At 34.6% G+C, this 23643-nt stretch overlaps 1 protein-coding gene across 4 annotated transcripts in view; it reads left to right on the top strand.

Moving 5' to 3' along the window:
* The window catches only part of NCAM2 (neural cell adhesion molecule 2), a gene marked incomplete at both ends in the record, with an annotated part of 489199 nt that overhangs the window by 378578 nt on the left and 86978 nt on the right, over positions 1–23643 (top strand). For all 4 annotated transcript variants that reach the window (XM_082625378.1, XM_082625379.1, XM_082625381.1 and 1 more), the window contains 2 exons: positions 891–1078; positions 4221–4317. In XM_082625378.1, coding sequence (XP_082481504.1) covers positions 891–1078; positions 4221–4317 — 285 coding nt within the window. The remainder of the gene's footprint in view (positions 1–890; positions 1079–4220; positions 4318–23643) is intronic.

The following is a 23643-nucleotide window of genomic DNA, read 5'->3' on the forward strand; positions in this document are numbered from 1 at the left end:
AGTATAAATACCAGCAACATTTTAGTTACCACTTAATTTAAGAGTATGTTTTTTCATGTAGAAATTTGTAAAATGAATCCTCTCAATTATACAGTCAAGATATTGGGCCTCAAAGAAGTTATTGTTGCTTGGCATTTGGGCTATGTCATAGTTCTTGAATGGAACAGGGCTAAAAACCGTGTCTGTGTCTTCAAATTAGGTTTCTTCAATAAAATGATATAGTGCACTTATCATGTATTTTCTATTTTTTCTTACCATTCATTACAAAGGTCTGGTGTGACAATTGACACAGCATTATAGAAACTGATTAATGTTCAAATTGACTCAAATTAACTCAAATTAACTCTTGTTGATTTAATTAAACATACCTGGTTATTAAAAACGGGAAATGACATTTCAGGAAAAATTTGTTGTTTAGTTGTGATATTGCCATTCCAATTTAGATTTTATATCTGCCTTAAAATATTTTATAGAAGAAATTATATGACTAGGACAGAGTTAAAAAAATGACACAAGACCACAGATTTTGTTTTATCCTAAACTCTCACTTTATAATATGAGTTGTTTCAGAAATATATTTCACATATGTAGAGAGCCATTAATTTACTTCATGGAAATTTTTGTCAGATTATTAAAAGCAAAGAACTCTGAGGATTAATATTTCATATTTTAATAATTGGCTGACTGAATATTTTTATATTAATATTAAAATGATTTGATGAAACAGTCAAATGATATATTTTAATTATTTCTGATATCACATATTAAATATTTGAAATTAGAATTGTTGTGGCTTCTTCTTGTAGTCAGTAATGATTACTATTGATTATACTAATTAAATGACTCTCTTAAATAAAAGGTCTGTAATGTTATATTATATTGCTTTACAGATGCTCCCAAGTTCATATCAAACCAAACAATTTATTACTCTTGGGAAGGAAATCCAATCAATATAAGCTGTGATGTGAAATCTAATCCACCAGCATCAGTCCATTGGAGAAGAGAGAAATTAGTGTTGCCAGCTAAAAACACCACTAATTTAAAGACATATAGTGCAGGGAGAAAAATAATATTAGAGGTAAGTCTTCATGTACATATCAACAAATTGTATTATTTTAGCAGTTATCCACTATTTTAGGACATGTTTACATATCTTAGTATCTTAATATATAATGTAAGGATTCCCTGGTGGCACAGTGGTTGAAAGTCCGCCTGCCGATACAGGGGACACGGGTTCGTGCCCAGGTCCGGGAATATTCCACATGCCGCGGAGCAGCTAGGCCCGTGAGCCATGGCCACTGAGCCTGCGTGTCCGCAACGGGAGAGGCCACAACAGTGAGAGGCCCATGTACCGCAAAAAAAAAAAAAAAAAAAAAAAAAAAAAAGATTGTAGATGATTGTTTTTATACTGCTAAGTGCCTGGCCTTTAAATTCTGTTTGAATACAGTACCTTTAGTTTAATAATTGCAGATTATGTGTGTATATCAATTTCCAAAGTTTATATGTCTATGACAATGATCATCAAGCCTCCCAATTTATGATGCTTTCATAACAATTAGGAATCTTCCTCAAACAACCTTTTTAGCTAAAAATATGCTACATTTTCTCTACTAATTCAATATACATAAATTTTAAAGATGCATGTTTTAGAATAACATTTGAGATCCATACCACATTAACTTAAAGGTATTTGCATTGATGCCATGTTAACACTTCTACCCAATAAATGGACTTAGTGAAACATTTAGTTGATAGAATGATTTAGCTATCACTTCCCCCAAATGTTTGGATAGCTGACTGTTTGGTAATTAAGCCACTTTGTCTAAATCTATTTCAATTTAAATTGTTCCTTTTTTTTGGTTTGTTTGTTTTTTGGTATCTGTATTAGAGGAACTATTGGCAAATTGACAGGGGGCTCAATTTTACAAAGACTTTGGCCAGATTCAATTGAAATTTTAGGTATTTAACCATAGCAGAAAACTGAGGTTCTTTGATTAAATACATATATTCATTTTTTAAATTATGATTTTTTGAAAGTAACAAAACATTCTATAAATCCTTTGGGTTATTGCCAATAAACGCATTTCTAAAGGACATCCAAATTTGTTCATTTGTTTTGCCTAGGCACTTCCCTGAGGTAAGAGGACAACTTTTCAATATATGAACAAAATTTGATGCAGGAGGTTTCTAATAGGTTGATTGGAATAATATTCTGCTCTGGGTCATCTGTATTGTTCCTTGCCCTGAGTAAAAATGCTAACTGCTAAATAAATGATTTTCTCACCATGGAATATACAGAAAGAGGAAATCAAGTTTTTGAAGGTTTAGGAAAAAGACTTGCAAACTCCTTTATTAGCATTGTGCTCTAGTTTATATTTTGGTGTTCAAAACTACATTTGTTATTCTGTTATATTCTATCAAAGCCCAACATCTGAAGTAAACTTGAATTATTTTGCTGCATATTAATATATGAAGAAGTGGTATCATAAGTAAAGGTTTCTAGCACTTATTAGATAAATATAAAAAATAATTTACATATTTTAAACATTTAAATGTTTAAAATATATATTGTGTATCTTTGTTGTATATTATTTTGATAAAATTATCTATTATTTCACTGTGCTGGGAGTGGGTGTACAACAACTATTGGACTTTACTTCCTTCCTAAAATACACCAAATATACTGCAGGGCACATTATTTGGCCCAGTTGTCTAGATCTGTGTGTTTTTAATAGTCTGTTCTAATAGGGGTATTTTCTGTATTTGTTAATCATAAAACATGATAAAGAAATTATTTCAGGTAGAATTATAAAGCTTTTATCTTTTGATAGGCAAACTCCCAGGAACAGAAAAACAACTGAATTGAGCTTTTTAAAGTCTTATTTCAGTTAAAATAGGTATATTTAAGTTACCTCATTAATCTTGAGGACCTGTGCAATAGTCAGGATTCTTTGTCACGGCCATCCTGTCTTTGCGTTGCATTGATTCAGTACACATTCTTCCCTATGGGGTATACAAATGACTGTCTTATATGCCTGTAGAATAAAGATATTTTTTGGTCAAATTCCTTTCTCAGTAGTAAAATTATTTTAGAGTTGAATTAACCTAATTTATTAAAACCTGAATGTATGAAAAATGAATATTTTGGTCACTTAGAAGTACTTATATAAGAGATGTTAAAGCCTCTAGTCCTTAAATATATGATCTATTCCTAGATGGACAGCTGACTAGAAGATGAATGACACAGCTTTTTTGTACTCTTTCAGAATTATCATCTTCAATGGACCTCAAAATTGCACTTTTAGTTAATAGCCTCCCATTATCACAAAACCATTTCCCCCTTTGGGGACAGACTTGAAATTAACAGCAACTCTTGTTGTAAGCATATTCTCTCTTAATAATAGTAACTGGGATTGAAAATTATATCTTTACTATCATCAAATCTCTTTTCTAAATTGATACTTCAGAATTTCGGTACATTATAATTACAGGGTTGGTCCCACCATTCAGCAATAGAATCCCAGAATGTTAACTTAATTATGGATTTCAAATGTGTAAGGACTGAGGTCAGCTATTTTCCACCTAAACTGAAAGAGAATGATAGAAATTGAACAGAAATGGAGACAAGATACTCTTATTAGATATCAAGATAATGTGCCTATCTACAGGAATTGTTACACAAGGGCAATATTTCCTTGCAAAATGCCCTCCTGGCAAGATTGTTGTTTTAAATGGGTCCTCATATTTTGTTAGTATTTTATATTCAATAAAGTCATAAGAGGAAGAGAAAGCTGACATATTTCAAGCCTTTCTTAACTTTAAATCTGCCTGATCTTAGGCTACAACCTAGAAAACAAAGAGTTAACAACGTTTTCCTATTTTCAAAGTCAGGTCTGCAGCAATTACAGAATACATATTTTTCAAACTGTGTACTACTTTCTGAACTTTCATATGTAAATATCTAATGATTTTTCTATTCAATATATGTAACAAAATACTGGCATTTACTTAATAAATGGGTAGAATAACCTTAATTTACCTGGGCCTATGGGTAGTACAGATCCATGGATTACATCTTAAAAGGACAGAAGAAAGAGTTATGGCAGGGAGTTGTGGATAATTGAATATGCGTAAAGATGGTAAGGCATGCTAGAGGCTATTTTAAAATTGTTGTGATATTGTTTTAAAATTGTGAATTTTTATTATTATAATTATTTTAGATTGCACCTACATCTGACAATGACTTTGGACGATATAATTGCACAGCCACTAACCGTATAGGAACAAGGTTTCAAGAATATATTCTTGCTTTGGCTGGTAAGTATAGCACAGTAATTTCTGAGAATTCATAAAATATTTCTGGAAGCGAATAGGGTTTACATTTTGATAATCCTGATACAGGTTATTATTAGAAACAAAGGACTGGTGCTTAACAATTTAGAACAGTTGTATCTGATATATAGTGAGGACTTCAAGATTAATTTTAACCCTGATTCTAATTCCCCCAACTTTATATATGGCACATCCATGAAAGAAGTAGGAAACGTATGTCTTAAGACATCAAATTACATTTCATGTAAAGTAAGAATCTTGTCAAAAAATAAAAGATATCTTTAGAGAAAATGAAATTAATCTATTTTAAAATTCTAAATTTGAAAGAACAAATAGTAACCTTATTTTTAAGCTAAATAGAAAATTCAGTTATGTAACTTGCTGAAATGTTTTATTTTTTATATATAAAAACATTCCAGTTCTTCCCTTAAAGCTTAAAGGTATAAAAATAATAACATGTAGATTAAAATTTACTTTAACTAGAAACCCTGATATGCTTTTATTTATATGCAGGTGAATATATACACGCACATATAGTTACAGAATTTGCCATTATGTTTTACAAGACAGATTAGGAATCTGGAAATATCCATTTTTATGCTTTGCAAAGTTCAGATGATGCAAAAATGTGATCTATTGTCTTCTAAGTCCAGGTCAAGAAATATCAGAAAATTACTGTAATCTTATGCTTTGATAGAATTAATACCTTCCATGAAAATATTTTAAAACTTTTTCAGAGTCCAAATATATAACTATTCTTTTATATTGTTATGAATGATATTTATTTCTTTTGATTTGTAAATATATCTCAAAATAAATCATTAGTTGTAAAGATCAAAAGGGAAATTTAAAAGTTTACAAAGCTAATAATAAATTATTATGTAACTGGAAAACTTGCTATACTCCAAGTTTTATTTTACTACACTGGGGGAAAAGGGAGAAAAGGATTGTGTGAAAGGGTTTTAGGGAAGCAAACAAGAAGGAAAAAGTTAAGATGAGTTGTAAAGATAGAAGGGAAAGGAGGCTGGAGGGATGAAATACAGAAGGAAATAAACCACTGTGCACTGTCTGCCAGGAAGTCATTAGAAAACTAATCTCAGTGAAAGTCATTGGAAGTAGATGCTACACATTTAGGCATCTGAATAAACCATAATACAAGCAAATTAAAATCTAGGAAAATGAAACATGTTAAATCACATCAAATTCATTGACAATAAATTTAAGTATCAACTGTAATGGTGAGAATAATTCACTACTCATATTAATTCCAAGCCTTAGTAAATTAGGCAATGTTCTTGTAATTAGTATGAACTTTTTATAAATAATAACTAGACATATGATTATTATATTACTATATATATATTTATATATAATTATATTAATACTGATGTACTGTTATATATTGCCTTTTTTTACGAGGCAATATATATGACCCAGTTTTCTATAAGATAAAACTTGATAAATGACCAAATATTTTTTTTTCAGTTTTTGAGAGTTCATAATTCTAAGAAAATATGTAAAATATAACATTATACTGTTGATATTTAAACAATCTTATTAAATTCAAGGAAATACTAATGTCTGTGTACCTTCATATCCCACATTACTTACAGTAGTATTTTCATTAAAAATATATTTTATACATATCCTTCTAATGAAGATATGAAATTAGTGAGTTTCCCTCTTTCCCACTATAATAAAAAACAGAAAATGTTCATTCAAGGTAAGAGTTATTATGTTATTGGAAATATTTCTCAAATACTGCAATTATCCTAATATTCTAAGATTTTGTGACTAATACAGGCTAAAACTTTCAGAAAATATATATTCAACTGAAATTGTTATGAAGATATAAAAATGAATTAGGCACTGTATCTTAGGTGCAAAACATACCTTTAAATATCAATATTTATGAATATGATTCCTTTGAGGAGACTCCTTTATTTAATGCTTATAAAATTAAATCTTTCCTACAGAATTCAAAGACTAAAAATATAATGTGATTTTAAATGAAATATTATGAGAAACATTATATAGAAATTTAAATATTTCAAAATATATGTTAATACCACCATTCAATATGTCATTAGTCTATTTGACCTAGTAAACGATCAAGCTCATTTGACTTATGTTATTTTACATTGTAACATATTAGTTTGTGCCCAAAGAGCAATAAATTAAAACAGGAAAAATTTAGCATGAAATTTTGTACCACATATTCAGTGAAAAAATGAAAAGCTACATTTTAAATTATTTTGCATCAAAAATATTTTTCTTGCTTACTTTCTTCATTCTTTCCTTCTTCTTTTCCCTCCTGAATAATTAAGTCCTACCTCTGAGCAACGTAGGCATTTGTATGTGGATGGGGTAGGGCACAGCAGCCTGGCATAGGGTGCTAGACCCTGAAGGGAGTGCAATGGAGTTAAGGGGTCTTCAGTGGTTCAGTTGGAGCCCAGGCTGTGTGAAAAGGATGTGCCTGTTTTAAAACAGAAACAGCAACCCAGAGAGTATTAGAACCTGATCAGAGTAAGGAGGGTTTTAAATAAAGGAGTGGGGGCAGTGATGGATGATTCATTTCTGCAAAGTTGGTAGGGTTAGCATGGCTAATATAGCTAATATAGCTATTTCATCTTTGGAGAAAAGATAGGGAAAAGGCAAAAATTAGAATGATCCTAGGCTGATGATTGGTTATTGGGGGTACTCTGGTCTTATGTACATAGATGGATAGAGAAAAAGAAGTGAAGGTTGTGTGTGTGTGTGTGTGTGTGTGTGTGTGTTCAGCCACTTCTACAAGAAGCTTCCTTTGCCAGGAATGTGATTTAGAAAACAATTTCTGAGCAAATTCTACACACAGATGATTTGGGAGCTACAACATCCCAATAACAAAAGAGCACACTTGGCAGACAGATCTTGGTTTCTAAGTATCCTTCTTCACTAGGAGTAACCAGGGCTGTTTGTAAAATTGGCTGATTCTGGGAGTGGGACAGAGAAGTACAAGATAAGCCTGGAATAATGTGTTGAGCCATAAAGAAAGAAAAAAAAATTAAAAGGATGGCTGTATGTTAAAAACATCCATTATCGAACTTTAACAAACATCAGAATATACATTAATTCAGCTAAGGAACATCAATGGTTGGTAAAGAGGTTTTGAGAGTTAGATGAGAAAAAATCAATATAGTCTTAAAGTACCTACTCCCAAATTGGTAGTTAATTACAAAGGGAAAAATAGTAACTTTACAGTTGATAAAACTAGCAGATCCCATTTCGATTAAGTAATCAAAGTTAATATCATTAGCAATGAGAAAATTAAACTTTCATACTATCAAAAAGAGGCAATGGGAAGAACACAGAATAACAGCTGCCATATTCTTGCCAAAAATGCATAATCAGAATCTAGTGTGAGGAAATATAAGACAAATCCAAATTGAGATACCATCTACAAAATAACTAGCCTTCAAGTGTCAAAGCCATGAAAAGCAAGGAATGATTAAGGAAAAGACACATAACAAATAAATTCCATGCATACATCCTTTTGTTATAAAGGACATTATTGGAATAAGGGTAAAATTTGGTTGTGGTCTTTGGATTAGATGGCAATTTAATTATTTCATACATCTTATGTAGGAGGATGTTGTGTTGCAGAAAGTAAATGCTAAAGCTAGCATCATGTCAACTTACTTTAAATAGTTCAGATTAAAAAGAAAAGCTCCATACACTATTCTTGCAAATTTTCTATAAATATACACTTATTTTAAAAGGAAAAAGAATAAAAAGGGAAGAAACTAAGGCCAATAAAAAAATATACATAAGATAGAACCGCTTTAGAAAAGCAACATAACTTGTGAACACAGCTGAGTATCTTAATAAATAGCCATACTTTTTGCATGTGTGCATACATACTTTGATATATGATCCTGTAAGTTGCTTCAAAATATTAAGAAGAACATTTTTTATATTAAATAACCATTTATTCACACACTAATAATGTTTTAAAATATGCAGGTATAAATTTCACTCTAAAATATAGCAATTTTTTAGACATTTCTTTTAAATCTCTTAATAAGTATGATGATAACATTGTTCTTAACAATGGAGATACAGTCTTCAGTAACAGGGAAAATATAACAGGGTATAGAAATAGGATATGGATGCCACTCATACTCATGAGCTGGATATTTCACCTCCATGCCTCCCATTTATTTTGCCATTATCTCTGTTGGGAAAGAACAGCTATATAAAGTTATAGTAAGAAGAGATAGAAATGATTAGCTAAATTGAATCATGAGTACTCATCTTCATAATTGTCATAGTAGTTCAATGAATTACATGTGATATTTATACCTATTTTATAGAAGAAAGTTGAATCCACAAATTAGGAAAAAATATGTGAAAACACATTTGTTGTTTTATCTATCATTATAATAATTTAAATAATGAGTAGACTAAAATATTGGCTAGATCAAAGTGCTCCAGCGGGCAGCATTCCTTTTTATGGTACCATTTCCTACGTATTACCTTTGTGGGTCAAGTCCTATTCTTTCACCCCATCTTTGTTTTTACATTTTCACAAAAGTAATACCAAGGAACCTATGATTGTTCATTTCTAGAATATTTTTTTAATAAGAGATATTTCACTGTGCTTTGATTAAATCACAAAAACCCTTCTATTAAATTCTGGCTTCATATTCATGGGCAAAGATTGGTCCAATCCTCTTTGGTATAGTTCTCATCTTCAGAAAACTGAAATAAATAGTTTTTTTCCTATAATTTTATGGGAAACACAACATTTTTTACATGATTGATAACTAATTTTGTTAGATTAATGTTTTATCAACATGCTAAATAAAAATAAAATTAGATAGAAACTGAGACAGAAAGATATTTTTTTTAAGGATTTCATCATGAAATTTAAAAAATTGTACCTCCTGGTGACTTTCTAGCTAGGAAGCATACTTTTTTTTTTTTTTTAAATGCCTATCTTGGAGCAAATTAAAAATGTAGAACACATAAGGATAAATGAAATTGCAACCATATAGTTAACAATGATCATTTCTTCTTTATAGTTTTCTACTTCCAACAGATCATAATCTGACAAGCCATTCTGTATATGTACATGTGTATTTTAAAGAGCTTTTCCAGAAAGACTTTATCTTTTCAACGTCATCAAATGATTTTATGCATAATTTTCTTAACTTTCTTAATTCATTTCATCATTGCTATACTTAATTTTTAACTGTAAACTTTTCATATTAAACTTTAATATGGAGATATCACCTTTGCTTCATTAAATGACACCCTTTTCTGATCAAGTTACCTTCTCCTGGGCAGTTTCAGGGGAGGGACTCTGCTGTAAGCTGTCAGCAGTTAACACTTCCAGCACTGGGGAAAGGGAGCCTTGGATCTGAAGGGGGTTTCAGCATGCCACAGCAACCTCTCCAAAATCTACCTGAGAAGACCATTGTGAGGACTAAGTGAGGAAATGCAGCCAAAGCACTAGCACACGGTGTGTGCTTGACAAGTGTTAGTGACTTACTATTATAGCCAAATTACAGTTTATATTTGTCAATTTTCTTATGGGTATAAGAAATAAACTATAAACAATGATCCATATTGTTGAGGTCTCTTTAGATATAATACCCAGATCTGGACATCACAGATGAATGCACAGTAAAATCTGATAATGGGATAATGACGTTGTTTATTCTGAACACTGTATTTTATTAAGTAATACAAAATTTCACATTTTTTCACAAATTTTGCCACATTTTTCCTTCCAGTGTTTTTTCCTCCATCTTTTTCACACAAACTGCTGTTAAATGAGGTCCCCTGTGCTATGTTTCACAATTGATTTATTTTTTTAACCTCAGTTCAGGACTCTGTACTTACCCTTATTAAATTTCATTGTGCCCATTTGAGCTCATCATTTTAACCTACTGAGACCCTGTCAAATCCAATATTTTTGTTCTCTTTCTCAGATTGATTTAATTCACAAACCTCATGAAGCAGTCATCTGTATTTTCACATAGGTCGTTGGTAAGCCTATACAAGTCATTTTTGTGAATAGAGACCATCTTACAGGTTAAACTGGATCAATTGAACAGAATTCTGTAGATATGGAATTATAGTCAATCTACTTGCCCTTGTACCTGGACAGCATTTTATCCAGACCCTTGTTCTGTAAAACTTGAAAGCAGGGTAAAAGTAGTTCACTTGAAAACACACTTTTTTTTCAACTGAATATAAAACTAGATTTCTCCTACATGATCAGTTTTATGGTCTAGCCTGGAAAAATCTACATCTTTCTCTTTTTTTTCCTATATTTTAAAGCAAGCTTTTATTTGTCTTCAAAATCTATTTATGACATCCTTGTAATTTCCTCATTCCCATACTCCTCTGAAAAAATTAAACTATTATAACTAGATATTATTTTTAGGGATCCATGCTTGTATCAATTCTGAATCACTTGTTAATCTACTCACTCAGCATACATAAAGTGTGTTTCTGGTAGGTGCTAAGCACTGGTTTACATCTTGGGAATACAAAGATGAATAATACTTAACAACTGATTTTCACAAGTAAGCTATAGTATAAAAGATATGAGTTGCAATAGAAGTGTGAATCAAATGCGTGGGAACACAAAATGAAATTATGATTGTAATTCTTGGGGAAAGCTTCAAACAGGTGTCAACTTTTGAACTGAATCTGAAGGAGTAGAAACAGATCCAGTGAAGAAGTAGTAGAAAGATGGAAAGAATCAAGATGGGAAAAGACATGAGCATTTAATGGAGGACTGGATGGCATATCCTGTGGTTGGGTCAGTGGTCATGATATGAATAGAAAGTCAGTAAGAAAACAAATTATGGATCTCCATAAAAACATTAATCACGTTTACATTCTGTTACATCATATATACAGCAAGGGAAGTTTGGAGTTTTTAGTCAGGAAGCAACATGATCCACTTATCAAGAAACAACTGTCTTTTTTAATTTTTTTTATTTTTTGCTTTATAACAAAGTTAATCAGTTATACATATACATATGTTCCCATATCCCCTCCCTTTTGCATCTCCCTCCCACCCTCCCTATCCCACCCCTCCAGGCAGTCACAAAGCAACGAGCTGATCTCCCTGTGCTATGCAGCTGCTTCCCACTAGCTATCTACCTTACGTTTGGTAGTGTATATATGTCCATGCTGCTCTTTCACTTTGTCACAGCTTACACTTCCCCCTCCCCATATCCTCAAGTCCATTCTCTAGTAGGTCTGTGTCTTTATTCCTGTCTTACCCCTATGTTCTTCATGACATCTTTTTTTCTTAAATTCCATATATATATGTCAGCATACAGTATTTGTCTTTCTCTTTCTGACTTACTTCACTCTGTATGACAGACTCTAGGTCCATCCACCTCATTACAAATAGCTCAATTTCATTTCTTTTTATGGCTGAGTAATATTCCATTGTATATATGTGCCAAATCTTCTTTACCCATTCATCCGATGATGGACACTTAGGTTGTTTCCATCTCCGGGCTATTGTAAATAGGGCTGCTATGAACATTTTGGTACATGTCTCTTTTTGAATTATGGTTTTCTCAGGGTATATGCCCAGTAGTGGGATTGCTGGGTCATATGGTAGTTCTATTTGTAGTTTTTTAAGGAACCTCCATACCGTTCTCCATAGTGGCTGTACCAATTCACATTCCCACCAGCAGTGCAAGAGTGTTCCCTTTTTTCCACACCCTCTCCAGCATTTATTGTTTCTAGATTTTTTGATGATGGCCATTCTGACTGGTGTGAGATGATATCTCATTGTAGTTTTGATTTGCATTTCTCTAATGAGTAAAGATGTTGAGCATCCTTTCATGTGTTTGTTGGCAGTCTGTATATCTTCTGTGGAGAAACGTCTATTTAGGTCTTCTGCCCATTTTTGGATTGGGTTGTTTGTTTTTTTGTTATTGAGCTGCATGAGCCGCTTATAAATTTTGGAGATTAATCCTTTGTCAGTTGCTTCATTTACAAATAGTTTCTCCCATTTTGAGGGTTGTCTTTTGGTCTTGTTTATGGTTTCCTTTGTTGTGCAAAAGCTTTGAAGTTTCATTAGGTCCCATGTGTTTATTTTTGTCTTTATTTCCATTTCTCTAGGAGGTGGGTCAAAAAGGATCTTGCTCTGATTGATGTCATAGAGTATTCTGCCTATGTTTTCCTCTAAGAGTTTGATAGCGTCTGGCCTTACATTTAGGTCTTTAATCCATTTTGAGCTTATTTCTGTGTATGGTGTTAGGGAGTGATCTAATCTCATACTTTTACATGTCCCTATCCAGTTTTCCCAGCACCACTTATTGAAGAGGCTGTCCTTTCTCCACTGTACATTCCTGCCTCCTTTATCAAAGATAAGGTGACCATATGTCCGTGGGTTTATCTCTGGGCTTTCTAATCTGTTCCATTGAGCTATCTTTCTGTTTTTGTGCCAGTACCATACTGTCTTGATTACTGTAGCTTTGTAGTATAGTCTGAAGTCAGGGAGCCTGATTCCTCCAGCTCCATTTTTCGTTCTCAAGATTGCTTTGGCTATTCGGGGTCTTTTGTGTTTCCATACAAATTGTGAAATTTTTTGTTCTAGTTCTGTGAAAAATGCCAGTGGTAGTTTGATAGGGATTGCATTGAATCTGTAGATTGTTTTGGGTAGTAGAGTCATTCTCACAATGTTGATTCTTCCAATCCAAGAACATGGTACATCTCTCCATCTATCTGTATCATCTTTAATTTCTTTCATCAGTGTCTTATAGTTTTCTGCATACAGGTCTTTTGTCTCCTTAGGTAGGTTTATTCCTAGATATTTTATTCTTTTTGTTGCAATGGTAAATGGGAGTGTTTCCTTGATTTCATTTTCAGAGTTTTCATCATTACTATATAGGAATGCCAGAGATTTCAGTGCATTAATTTTGTATCCTGCAACTTTACCAAATTCATTGATTAGCTCTAGTAGTTTTCTGGTAGCATCTTTAGGATTCTCTATGTATATTATCAAGTCATCTGCAAACAGTGACAGCTTTACTTCTTCTTTTCCAATTTGGATTCCTTTTATTTCCTTTTCTTTTCTGATTGCTGTGGCTAAAACTTCCAAAACTATGTTGAATAAGAGTGGTGAGAGTGGGCAACCTTGTCTTGTTCCTGATCTTAGTGGAAATGGTTTCAGTTCTTCACCATTGAGGACGATGCTGGCTGTGGGTTTGTCGTATATGACCTTTATTATGTTGAGGAAAGTTCCCTCTATGCCAACTTTCTGCAGGGTTTTTGTCATAAATGGGTGTTGAATTTTGTCAAAAGCTTTCTCTGCATCTATTGAGATGATCATATGGTTTTTCTCCTTCAATTTGTTAATATGGTGTATCACGCTGATTGATTTGCATATATTGCAGAATCCTTGCATTCCTGGGATAAACCCCACTTGATCATGGTGTATGATCCTTTTAATGTGCTGTTGGATTCTGTTTGCTAGTATTTTGTTGAGGATTTTTGCATCTATGTTCATCAGTGATATTGGCCTGTAGTTTTCTTTCTTTGTGACATTCTTGTCTGGTTTTGGTATCAAGGTGATGGTGGCCTCATAGAATGAGTTTGGGAGGGTTCCTCCTTCTGCTATATTTTGGAAGAGTTTGAGAGGGATAGGTGTGAGCTCTTCTCTAAATGCTTGATAGAATTCGCCTGCGAAGCCATCTGGTCCTGGGCTTTTGTTTGTTGGAAGATTTTTTATCACAGTTTCAATTTCAGTGCTTGTGATTGGTCTGTTCATATTTTCTATTTCTTCCTGATTCAGTCTTGGCAGGTTGTGCATTTCTAAGAATTTGTCCATTTCTTCCAGGTTGTCCATTTTATTGGCATAGAGTTGCTTGTAGTAATCTCTCATGATCTTTTGTATTTCTGCAGTGTCAGTTGTTACTTCTCATTTTTCATTTCTAATTCTATTGATTTGAGTCTTCTCCCTTTTTTTCTTGATGAGTCTGGCTAATGGTTTATCAATTTTGTTTATCTTCTCAAAGAACCAGCTTTTAGTTTTATTGATCTTTGATATCGTTTCCTTCATTTCTTTTTCATTTATTTCTGATCTGATTTTTATGATTTCTTTCCTTCTGCTAACTTTGGGATGTTTTTGTTCTTCTTTCTCTAATTGCTTTAGGTGCAAGGTTAGGTTGTTTATTCGAGATGTTTCCTGTTTCTTAAGGTGGGATTGTATTGCTATAAACTTCCCTCTCAGAACTGCTTTTGCTGCATCCCATAGGTTTTGGGTCGTCGTGTCTCCATTGTCATTTGTTTCTAGGTATTTTTTAATTTCCTCTTTGATTTCTTCAGTGATCACTTCGTTATTAAGTAGTGTATTGTTTAGCCTCCATGTGTTTGTATTTTTTACAGCTCTTTTCCTGTAATTGATATCTAGTCTCATAGCATTGTGGTCGGAAAAGATACTTGATACAATTTCAATTTTCTTAAATTTACCAAGGCTTGATTTGTGACCCAAGATATGATCTATCCTGGAGAATGTTCCATGAGCACTTGAGAAAAATGTGTATTCTGTTGTTTTTGGATGGAATGTCCTATAAATATCAATTAAGTCCATCTTGTTTAATGCATCATTTAAAGCTTGTGTTTCCTTATTTATTTACATTTTGGATGATCTTTCCATTGGTGAAAGTGGGGTGTTAAAGTCCCCTACTATGATTGTGTTACTGTCGATTTCTCCTTTTATGGCTGTTAGTATTTGCCTTATGTGTTGAGCTGCTCCTATGTTTGGTACATAAATATTTACAATTGTTATATCTTCTTCTTGGATCGATCCCTTGATCATTATGTAGTGTCCTTCTTTGTCTCTTCTAGTAGTCTTTATTTTAAAGTCTATTTTGTCTGATATGAGAATTGCTACTCCAGCTTTCTTTTGGTTTCCATTTGCATGGAATATCTTTTTCCATCCCCTCACTTTCAGTCTGTATGTGTCTCTAGGTCTGAAGTGGGTCTCTTGTAGACAGCATATATATGGGTCTTGTTTTTGTATCCATTCAGCCAATCTGTGTCTTTTGGTGGGGGCATTTAGTCCATTTACATTTAAGGTAATTATCGATATGTATGTTCCTATTCCCATTTTCTTAATTGTTTTGGGTTCATTATTGTAGGTCTTTTCCTTCTGTTGTGTTTCTTGCCTAGAGAAGTTCCTTTAGCATTTGTTGTAAAGGTGGTTTGGTGGTGCTGAACTCTCTCAGCCTTTGCTTGCCTGTAAAGGTTTTAATTTCTCCATCAAATCTGAATGAGATCCTTGCTGGGTAGAGTAATCTTGGTTGCAGGTTCTTCTCCTTCATCACTTTAATTATGTCCTGCCACCCCCTTCTGGCTTGTAGAGTTTCTGCTGAGAGATCAGCTGTTATCCTGATGGGGATTCCCTTGTGTGTTATTTGTTGTTTTTGCCTTGCTGCTTTTAATATGATTTCTTTGTGTTTAATTTTTGACAGTTTGATTAATATGTGTCTTGGCGTATTTCTCCTTGGATTTATTCTGTATGGGACTCTCTGTGCCTCCTGGACTTGATTAACTATTTCCTTTCCCACATTAGGGAAGTTTTCAACTATAATCTCTTCAAATATTTTCTCAGTCCCTTTCTTTTTCTCTTCTTCTTCTGGAACCCCTATAATTCGAATGTTGGTGCGTTTAATGTTGTCCCAGAGGTCTCTGAGACTGTCCTCTGTTCTTTTCATTCTTTTTTCTTTATTTTGCTCTGCAGCAGTTATTTCCACTATTTTATCTTCCACCTCACTTATCCGTTCTTCTGCCTCAGTTATTCTGCTATTGATCCCATCTAGAGTATTTTTTATTTCATTTATTGTGTTTTTAATTGATGCTTGATTCATCTTTAGTTCTTCTAGGTCTTTGTTAACTGTTTCTTGCATTTTGTCTATTCTATTTCCAAGATTTTGGATCTTGGAAATAGAATCTTGGATCATCTTTACCATCATTATTCTGAATTCTTTTTCAGGTAGACTGCCTATTACCTCTTCATTTGTTAGGTCTGGTGGGTTTTTATCTTGCTCCTTCACCTGCTGTGTGTTTTTCTGTCTTCTCATTTTGCTATGTTACTGTGTTTGGGGTCTCCTTTTTGCAGGCTGCATGTTCGTAGTTCCTGTTGTTTTTGGTGTCTGTCCTCAGTGGCTAAGGTTGGTTTAGTGAGTTGTGTAGGCTTCCTGGTGGACGGGACTAGTGCCTGTGTTCTGGTGGATGAGGCTGGATCTTGTCTTTCTGGTGGGCAGGTCCACGTCTGGTGGTGTGTTTTGGGGTGTCTGTGGACTTTTTATGATTTTAGACCACCTCTCTGCTAATGGGTGGCATTGTGTTCCTGTCTTGCTAGTTGTTTGGCATAGGGTGTCCAGCACTGTAGCTTGCTGGTCGCTGAGTGAAACTGGGTCTTGGTGTTGAGATGGAGACGTCTGGAAGATTTTCGCCATTTGATATTATGTGGAGCTGGGAGGTCACTTGTGGACCAGTGTCCTGAAGTTGGCTCTCCCACCTCAGAGGCACAGCACTGACTCCGGGCTCCTCAATTTTGGATGATTAGTTGTCTATTCATGTATTCCACAGATGCAGGGTACATCAAGTTGATTGTGGAGCTCTAATCTGCTGCTTCTGAGGCTGCTGGGAGAGGTTTCCCTTTTTCTTCTTTGTTCTCACAGCTCCTGGGTCTCAGCTTTGGATTTGTCCCCGCCTCTGCGTGTAGATCGCCGGAGGGTGTCTATTCTTCGCTCAGACAGGACAGGGTTAAAGGAGCAGCCTCTTCGGGGACTCTGGCTCACTCAGGCTGGGCGGGAGGGAGGGGCACGGAGTGCGGCGCGAGCCTGCAGCAGCAGAGGTCGGCGTGACGTTGCACCAGCCCGAGGCGCGCTGTGCATTCTCCCAGGGAAGCCGCCCCTGGATCTCGGGACCCCAGCAGTGGCGGGCTGCACAGGCTCCCGGAAGGGCAGTGTGGACAGTGACCTGCGCTTGCACACAGGCTTCTTGGCGGTGGCAGCATCAGCCCCAGCGTCCCATGCCCGCCACCGGGCTCCTCGCCTTCAGTCGCGACTCGCGCCCTTCTGTGGAACCCCTCGAAGCAGCACTCTTAATCCCCTCTCCTCGTGCACCAGGAAACCAAGAGGGAAGAAAAGGTCTCTTGCCTCTTCGGCAGCTCCAGAGTTCTCCCGGACTCCCTCCCGTATTTCTATGTTTCTATTTCTATCTCTCTCTATATAACCTAATATATAAATGTATCTATCTATCTATCTATCTATCTATCTATATATATATATATATATATATAGAGAGAGAGAGAGAGAGTATATATATATAAAATAAGGGAAATTGATTGCTTTTCTTTTGCTCTGGTAAATGTCAATATAAAAAATAAGCCTTTTTTTCTCTTTTCTTTTTTTCTTTTCTTTTTTCTTTTCTTTTCTTTTCTTTTCTGATTTCCTTTATTTCTTCTTCCTCTCTCCCTCACTTTCTTTCTTTTTTTTAAATTTTTTTATTTATCTATCTATCTATCTACCTACCTCTCTATCTTTGGCTGTGTTGGGTCTTCGTAGCTGCACATGGGATTTCTTTAGTTACGGCTAGCAGGGACTACTCTTTGTTGCAGTGCAAAGGCTTCCCATTGCAGTGGTTTCTCTTGTTGCAGAGTATGGGCTCTAGGCACATAGGTTCAGTAGTTGTGGTGCATGGGCTCAGTAGTTGTGGCTCATGGGCTCCAGAGCACACGCTCAGTAGTTGTGGCACACAGGCTTAGTTGCTCTGCAGAATATGTGATCTTCCCATATCAGGACTCAAACCCATGTCTCCTGTGTTTGCAGGCAGATTCTTAACCACTGCACCACCAGGAAAGTCATTTTCTTCCTTCTTTCCTTCCTTCCTTCCTTCTTTCCTTCCTTTCTTTCTTTCTTATTCTAGAGTGGAAAATAATTCCTTCTGTCTTAAATAAAATTATTGTGACCTTATGAATCATTCTGGCTACTGCATCATTTCTCCACTTCTGCATCATTTCTGTTAATAAAGTTCACAAAATAATTGACTATATTTGCTACACCTAATTACTTTCCTCTCATTCTGTCACAAACACTTTCAGTCTTGTTTTTACCTCCACTGCTCTGTAAAACCTACTATTATCAAGGTATCCATTGACCTTCTTATTCTCGATCCAGTGGTCAGTTCTCAATCCTCATACTTCTTCATCTAGCAGCAGATTACACCATTTAGTGTGTCTTTCTCCTTGAGTCATCTCCCTAACCCACAACATAGCAGTCATGTTATCCTGTTTTCCTGGTTTTTCTCCTTCCTCATCGGGTTCTTTTTGGTCTTCTTTCCTAGTAGTTCCATATTTCTCTGAACTTTAAAAATCACTGTACTTCAGTTTGGGGGTCTCTTTTATTTTATCTACACTCACACCTTTGTTATTCTATTTTTTATGATTTAAGTACCACCTATACTCTAAAACTCCAAAATATGTCATCAGCTTGGATATTTTCCCTGAATTCTATACTTTTATATCAAGCTTAATTCCCTCTCCACAAAGATGTTCTAGAGCCAATGCAAATCTCCAAATGTCCAGATATCAAAAGCTAATCTGTATTCACCTCTACATATCTTCCTTTGGCATTCTTTCCTATCTCAGTAAGTGGCAACTGTCTCCAGTTGTTCAGGTCAAGAGACTCACAGTCATCGTTGATCAACTTGTTTACTCAGACCATACACCCAACACTTTAGCAAGTCTTATTGACTCTTTTACTAACAAGGTGTTTACAGGGTCTTACTATACTCATGAAATTTCTATATTCTATATTCTATAGTCTAGTTGTTTTTGTTGGTTTGGTTTGGTTTTCCTTTTAATGTATATTTTTGCATAAAGTCCTAAACTGGCTTTCCTATTTGGCTTATGCACCCAATGCAGTATAGCCTAAATAAAATATCACAAGGGCTTCTTATTATTAAACAAATGGTTAAGTAATTAAGGCATAATTCTCTTCTGCTGAAAGCATTTCAGTGGCTTCCTATCTTGTTCAGAGATGAAGCCATAGTGATTATAAAGACCTATCATGCTTCACAAGGTTTCTCTTCATCCCACCTCCAGTGGCCTTCTCTGAACTCCATCTCCTTTCCCCACACCTTGGTCATCCTGTTCTCCACAGACTGCCCCCCTTCTTTAAACCCTCAAGGTACATTTCATCTTTGTACTTACAATTTTCTCTTCATAGCAGTTTCATATGAGTTGTTTTCTTATCCTTTAAGTCCTTGATCAAATATTACTTTTTTAACAAAGTTATTTCCGTCCACAAAATTCAAAATTATAACACTCCACTCTGCTCCCATCCCCACCTAAACTATCTCACTTGTCCTCTTAATTTTGACCACAGTATTTGTACAAAATTATTTATATATTACAATTATTTTTATGTAGTTAGTATGTAATCTCTATAAGAGAAGTGATGGCTGTCTCAATTTTTATCCCAGAACATAGAAAATTACCTGGCCTATAGTAGATTTACATGAATTATTGAATGTATAAAGGATTCAATGTGTTTCATTTGATTTGCCTATGAATAAGTTGAAATGCACAATTAATAATGGGACATGGGACTCCATGAATTTTGAAAAGGGTCAAGACTTGGGTATAATTGAGGAAATAATTAATAATTAATACCTCGGATTAAATGGATTACCTATTAAATGGATTACCTCGGATTAATGGTATATGAACAAATAAAATTGAAAACAATTATTTAGGGAGTTAGTGTAACTACCTGCGAGGAGAAAATTTTAAACATATGTGATCAAATGCTGTTAAAAGATCAATAGGATAATGATTTGATTTGGCATTTGGGTAATGAAGTGAGGAATTTGTAGGGTCTTAGATGTGCTACAGATTGGCTATAACATTAGATTAGGCTCACAATTGAAGTAGGAAAAAATACATAAAATTTATTGGAAATAAGGAGGCTGCTCAGAGCAGAAGCAGATGGAACCCATCTCAGCATCATCCCTGAGGTGCATTCAGTAGATAGCTACACTCTGCATGTTAGGGTCTTGCTAACTCTAGGAAGTTCAATTCTTTATATGATAATTCTCTTAATATTTGAGACATTTTATCAGGTGGAGACTGATGAACAAACCTAGGAGAAAAGAATTTAATATAGAGAATTGGGTGGTTATAAAGTCATTTGAGAAGCAGGGAAAAGGGAAGGCACGAGATGGCCACCAATCTTCTGGCTTCGAGGTCATAACATACCTCAAGTGAGGTGCAAGGTCAAGTCTGCAACTGCTAATAAGAGGTCAGAAAGCCCTGCAGCCAAGCTACCCTGCTGCTGATATCACAGCCACCAGCACCAGGAACTGTGTGATTAGACTGTAGAATAGGGAGTCCAGCTGCATCCATCATCCACATCTGTAGGTCTCCTTGTCCACGGGCGCCTTCTCAGAAGAGTAGGGATGTCACACACGCTCCTTCAGCATGTTAAACCACTAAGACGTGCAGCTCATCCTAAGTGCCTTCATGGTTCTAACAACCATAGCAACAAGTGAACCTGGGAAATAAAGATTTGAGCCTTCCATTTCTTATGATAAAGGGGAGTAGCATAGATGATAGAAATGGATGTGGAGTATCATTAGAAAATATTTAAGGTAAGATTTCAAACACTGTTCTAGAAAAATATTCACTTCAGTACTTTCACTTACAAAGGCTGACAAATATCAAACTGTTCCTATTGATCTAAGTTTAGCGAGACCACATCCTCACCTGTGGGGAAAGAGCTGAGTCAGTGACTCTGAACCCTACCTTAGTTGCCAGCTTCCCAGCATTCTAGGAAACCAAAGTTCCAGAGTAAAGATGTTGGGACAGAAATTAGGAACAATCTATTCAAGCAGTGTGCCAGGGAAACAAAAAAAAGAGTTTGTTACCTGAGAATAGAGTAGAACAGAAGAAAGTTTGTCATTTGGGAGATTTTTATAGTTCATGGTAATAAGGCAGAGAAGAAAGAGAGACTGAAACTCCAAAAGAGAAGAAAAAATGAAGAGAAGAGCTTCCTGGTGATGCAGTGTTCTGCAGAAGAAAAAAGTAAAAGAAACGTCATTCAGAGATGGAGGATTTAGCCTAGGGAAAGAGGAGGGTGAACTTACATTAATCCAAAAGTGATAGAATACAATTTGAGTGAACTCACTTGATGACTTCGGTTTTTCACTTTTGATATCAAGGTCTATTTATTCTCTGATAATTGAGGACATAGTTGAGGAAGAGAGTTTAAAGATCTAAAATACACACACATCCACAAATCATTGTATATTGCTGTTGTATCCAACATTTTTGACTCTCACTTTATCCTGAATCCTGAGGAAATACTGTTTTGTAATCCCATGATTCATCTTCAATTTGAAATTTTTTAATTTAAAATATTTACTCATCCAAGATATCCTTTGCAGGTGCATTATATTCTTCAACTCTCTTTCTTTTCTTCTACATGAATATCTTTGGGCCTATGCTTTCAGAATTTTGCCTTATAGGGGGCATCTTCACTTTAGGATACTTTATTTTTGTTAGACAGGGGAACATAATATTTGATGTATTATTTTCACTTTATTTCCAAACATCTATGCATTTATCTGTTTATTGTCCTCTTCCTTTTTTATAAAGTTTCTTGTACTTTTACTTTACTTATTAGTTATTTTTTATTTAATTGTATTCTTTTATTTTATCAGAATTAGAGTCAGAGGAGCAACTCCTCTTATTGTTCCTTTACCTGTTACAAGATAAAGTAATTACCAAGGCAGACTTTTTATAAGTTTTCTCATTTATACTTTGATCAAACTATGAATTTAGGCATATGTTTAAATATCAAAATGCTTATTAATGTTATTTAGACCCTGAGAGTCATTTTAAAGAAAGGGTAACTGAGAATAATATTTGGAAATGTCCTGTGATGTATATCCATCAACTCACCCTTACAACAGCAACTTTAATGTTGTCATTGTTATTAACATTTTGCTTATAAGAAAACTGATACCTAATAAGTTTAATTTGCCTAGAATCATACAGCAACTCCAGAGTCTGTTCCTATTTGACTCTTAGACCTTGACACCATGTCTTTGTTATTATACACAGCAAACATTTCTAAGCTGAACCTCAGTATTGTATCTTTTACCTACCATTTGACTAAAATATTGATAGATGTCAATGAATACAAAATAAAGTGATAGTAAGAGGATGGTTACAGAGGATAGCAAAAACTATGATGACTAATATTTACTAAGTGCTTAGTATATTTCAAGTTCTGTTTTATGTGTTCTTCATTATTTAATAATAGCATCCTAGCAGTGGATATTATTCTAATCTCCATTTTAGGGAGAAAAATGCTGATGGTTGAAAAGATTAAGAGACTTGTCCAAGGCTGAAGTTGACAAAAGTAGCAAGACCAGACTTTGGATCCATAGATTCTGATGATATATATCCAGGCTCTTCATCAAACCCTATATTGGTACCAGTCGAGGTGAAAAGGAAGAGTAAATAAATACATGTTTGCACCATTGTCCTATTTATTCATTCAGTGATAGGTGGCATTCATTAATTATTAAGATGGAAGGTGCTAAGAAGTAATTTAGAAAAGTATGTTAACAATGGTGGGAACATTGCGTATGGAATTCACATCCACAAGCCGTATTTGAAACACTGGACTGCATTTGATTATCTTTTACAATATGCTCGCATACACCCAGTGAGGTTAGATATCTCAGGATCTTGAAAGCCAGACTGAAAAGTCTAATTTTGCTGTTGTAAAGAGGAGGAAGCTTCTGAATATCTTCCTCAGGGAAGTGACGTCACCAGAATGGTACTTTAGAAAAATTGATTTTGCATTTACATGCCATATGGGTTGAAATTTGGTGGGCTGTCCATAGAAAAGGAAGCTGAGAGCCCCAATGGCATTGCAGGTAGAAGCAGATAGGGCCTGGGCTTGGGAGTTAACAGTGGAAACAGGAAGGAAAAGATGGATATAAGAATTATAATGCAGGAAAGATGAAAATAACTTTGTGACTAATTTTGATGTATATCAGAGGTAGAATCAAGGATGAATGTGATTACAAAACAATTGAGAAAGTGGAGAGAAGAATTAGAGATGTTGGTTCTACATCAGGCTCTATTCACTTGGACATACTCTGTACCTTTGTGTACTGTTTTTAATTACTGAAATATTTAATGTATCATGTATTTCCTGAGGACTGAGCATAGTCTATCAGTATTTTCAATGATACATGTGTGTATAT

This window comes from Mesoplodon mirus (assembly GCF_964341445.2).
Source record: "Mesoplodon mirus genome assembly, chromosome: 6".
Taxonomy (NCBI): Eukaryota; Metazoa; Chordata; class Mammalia; order Artiodactyla; family Ziphiidae; genus Mesoplodon; species Mesoplodon mirus.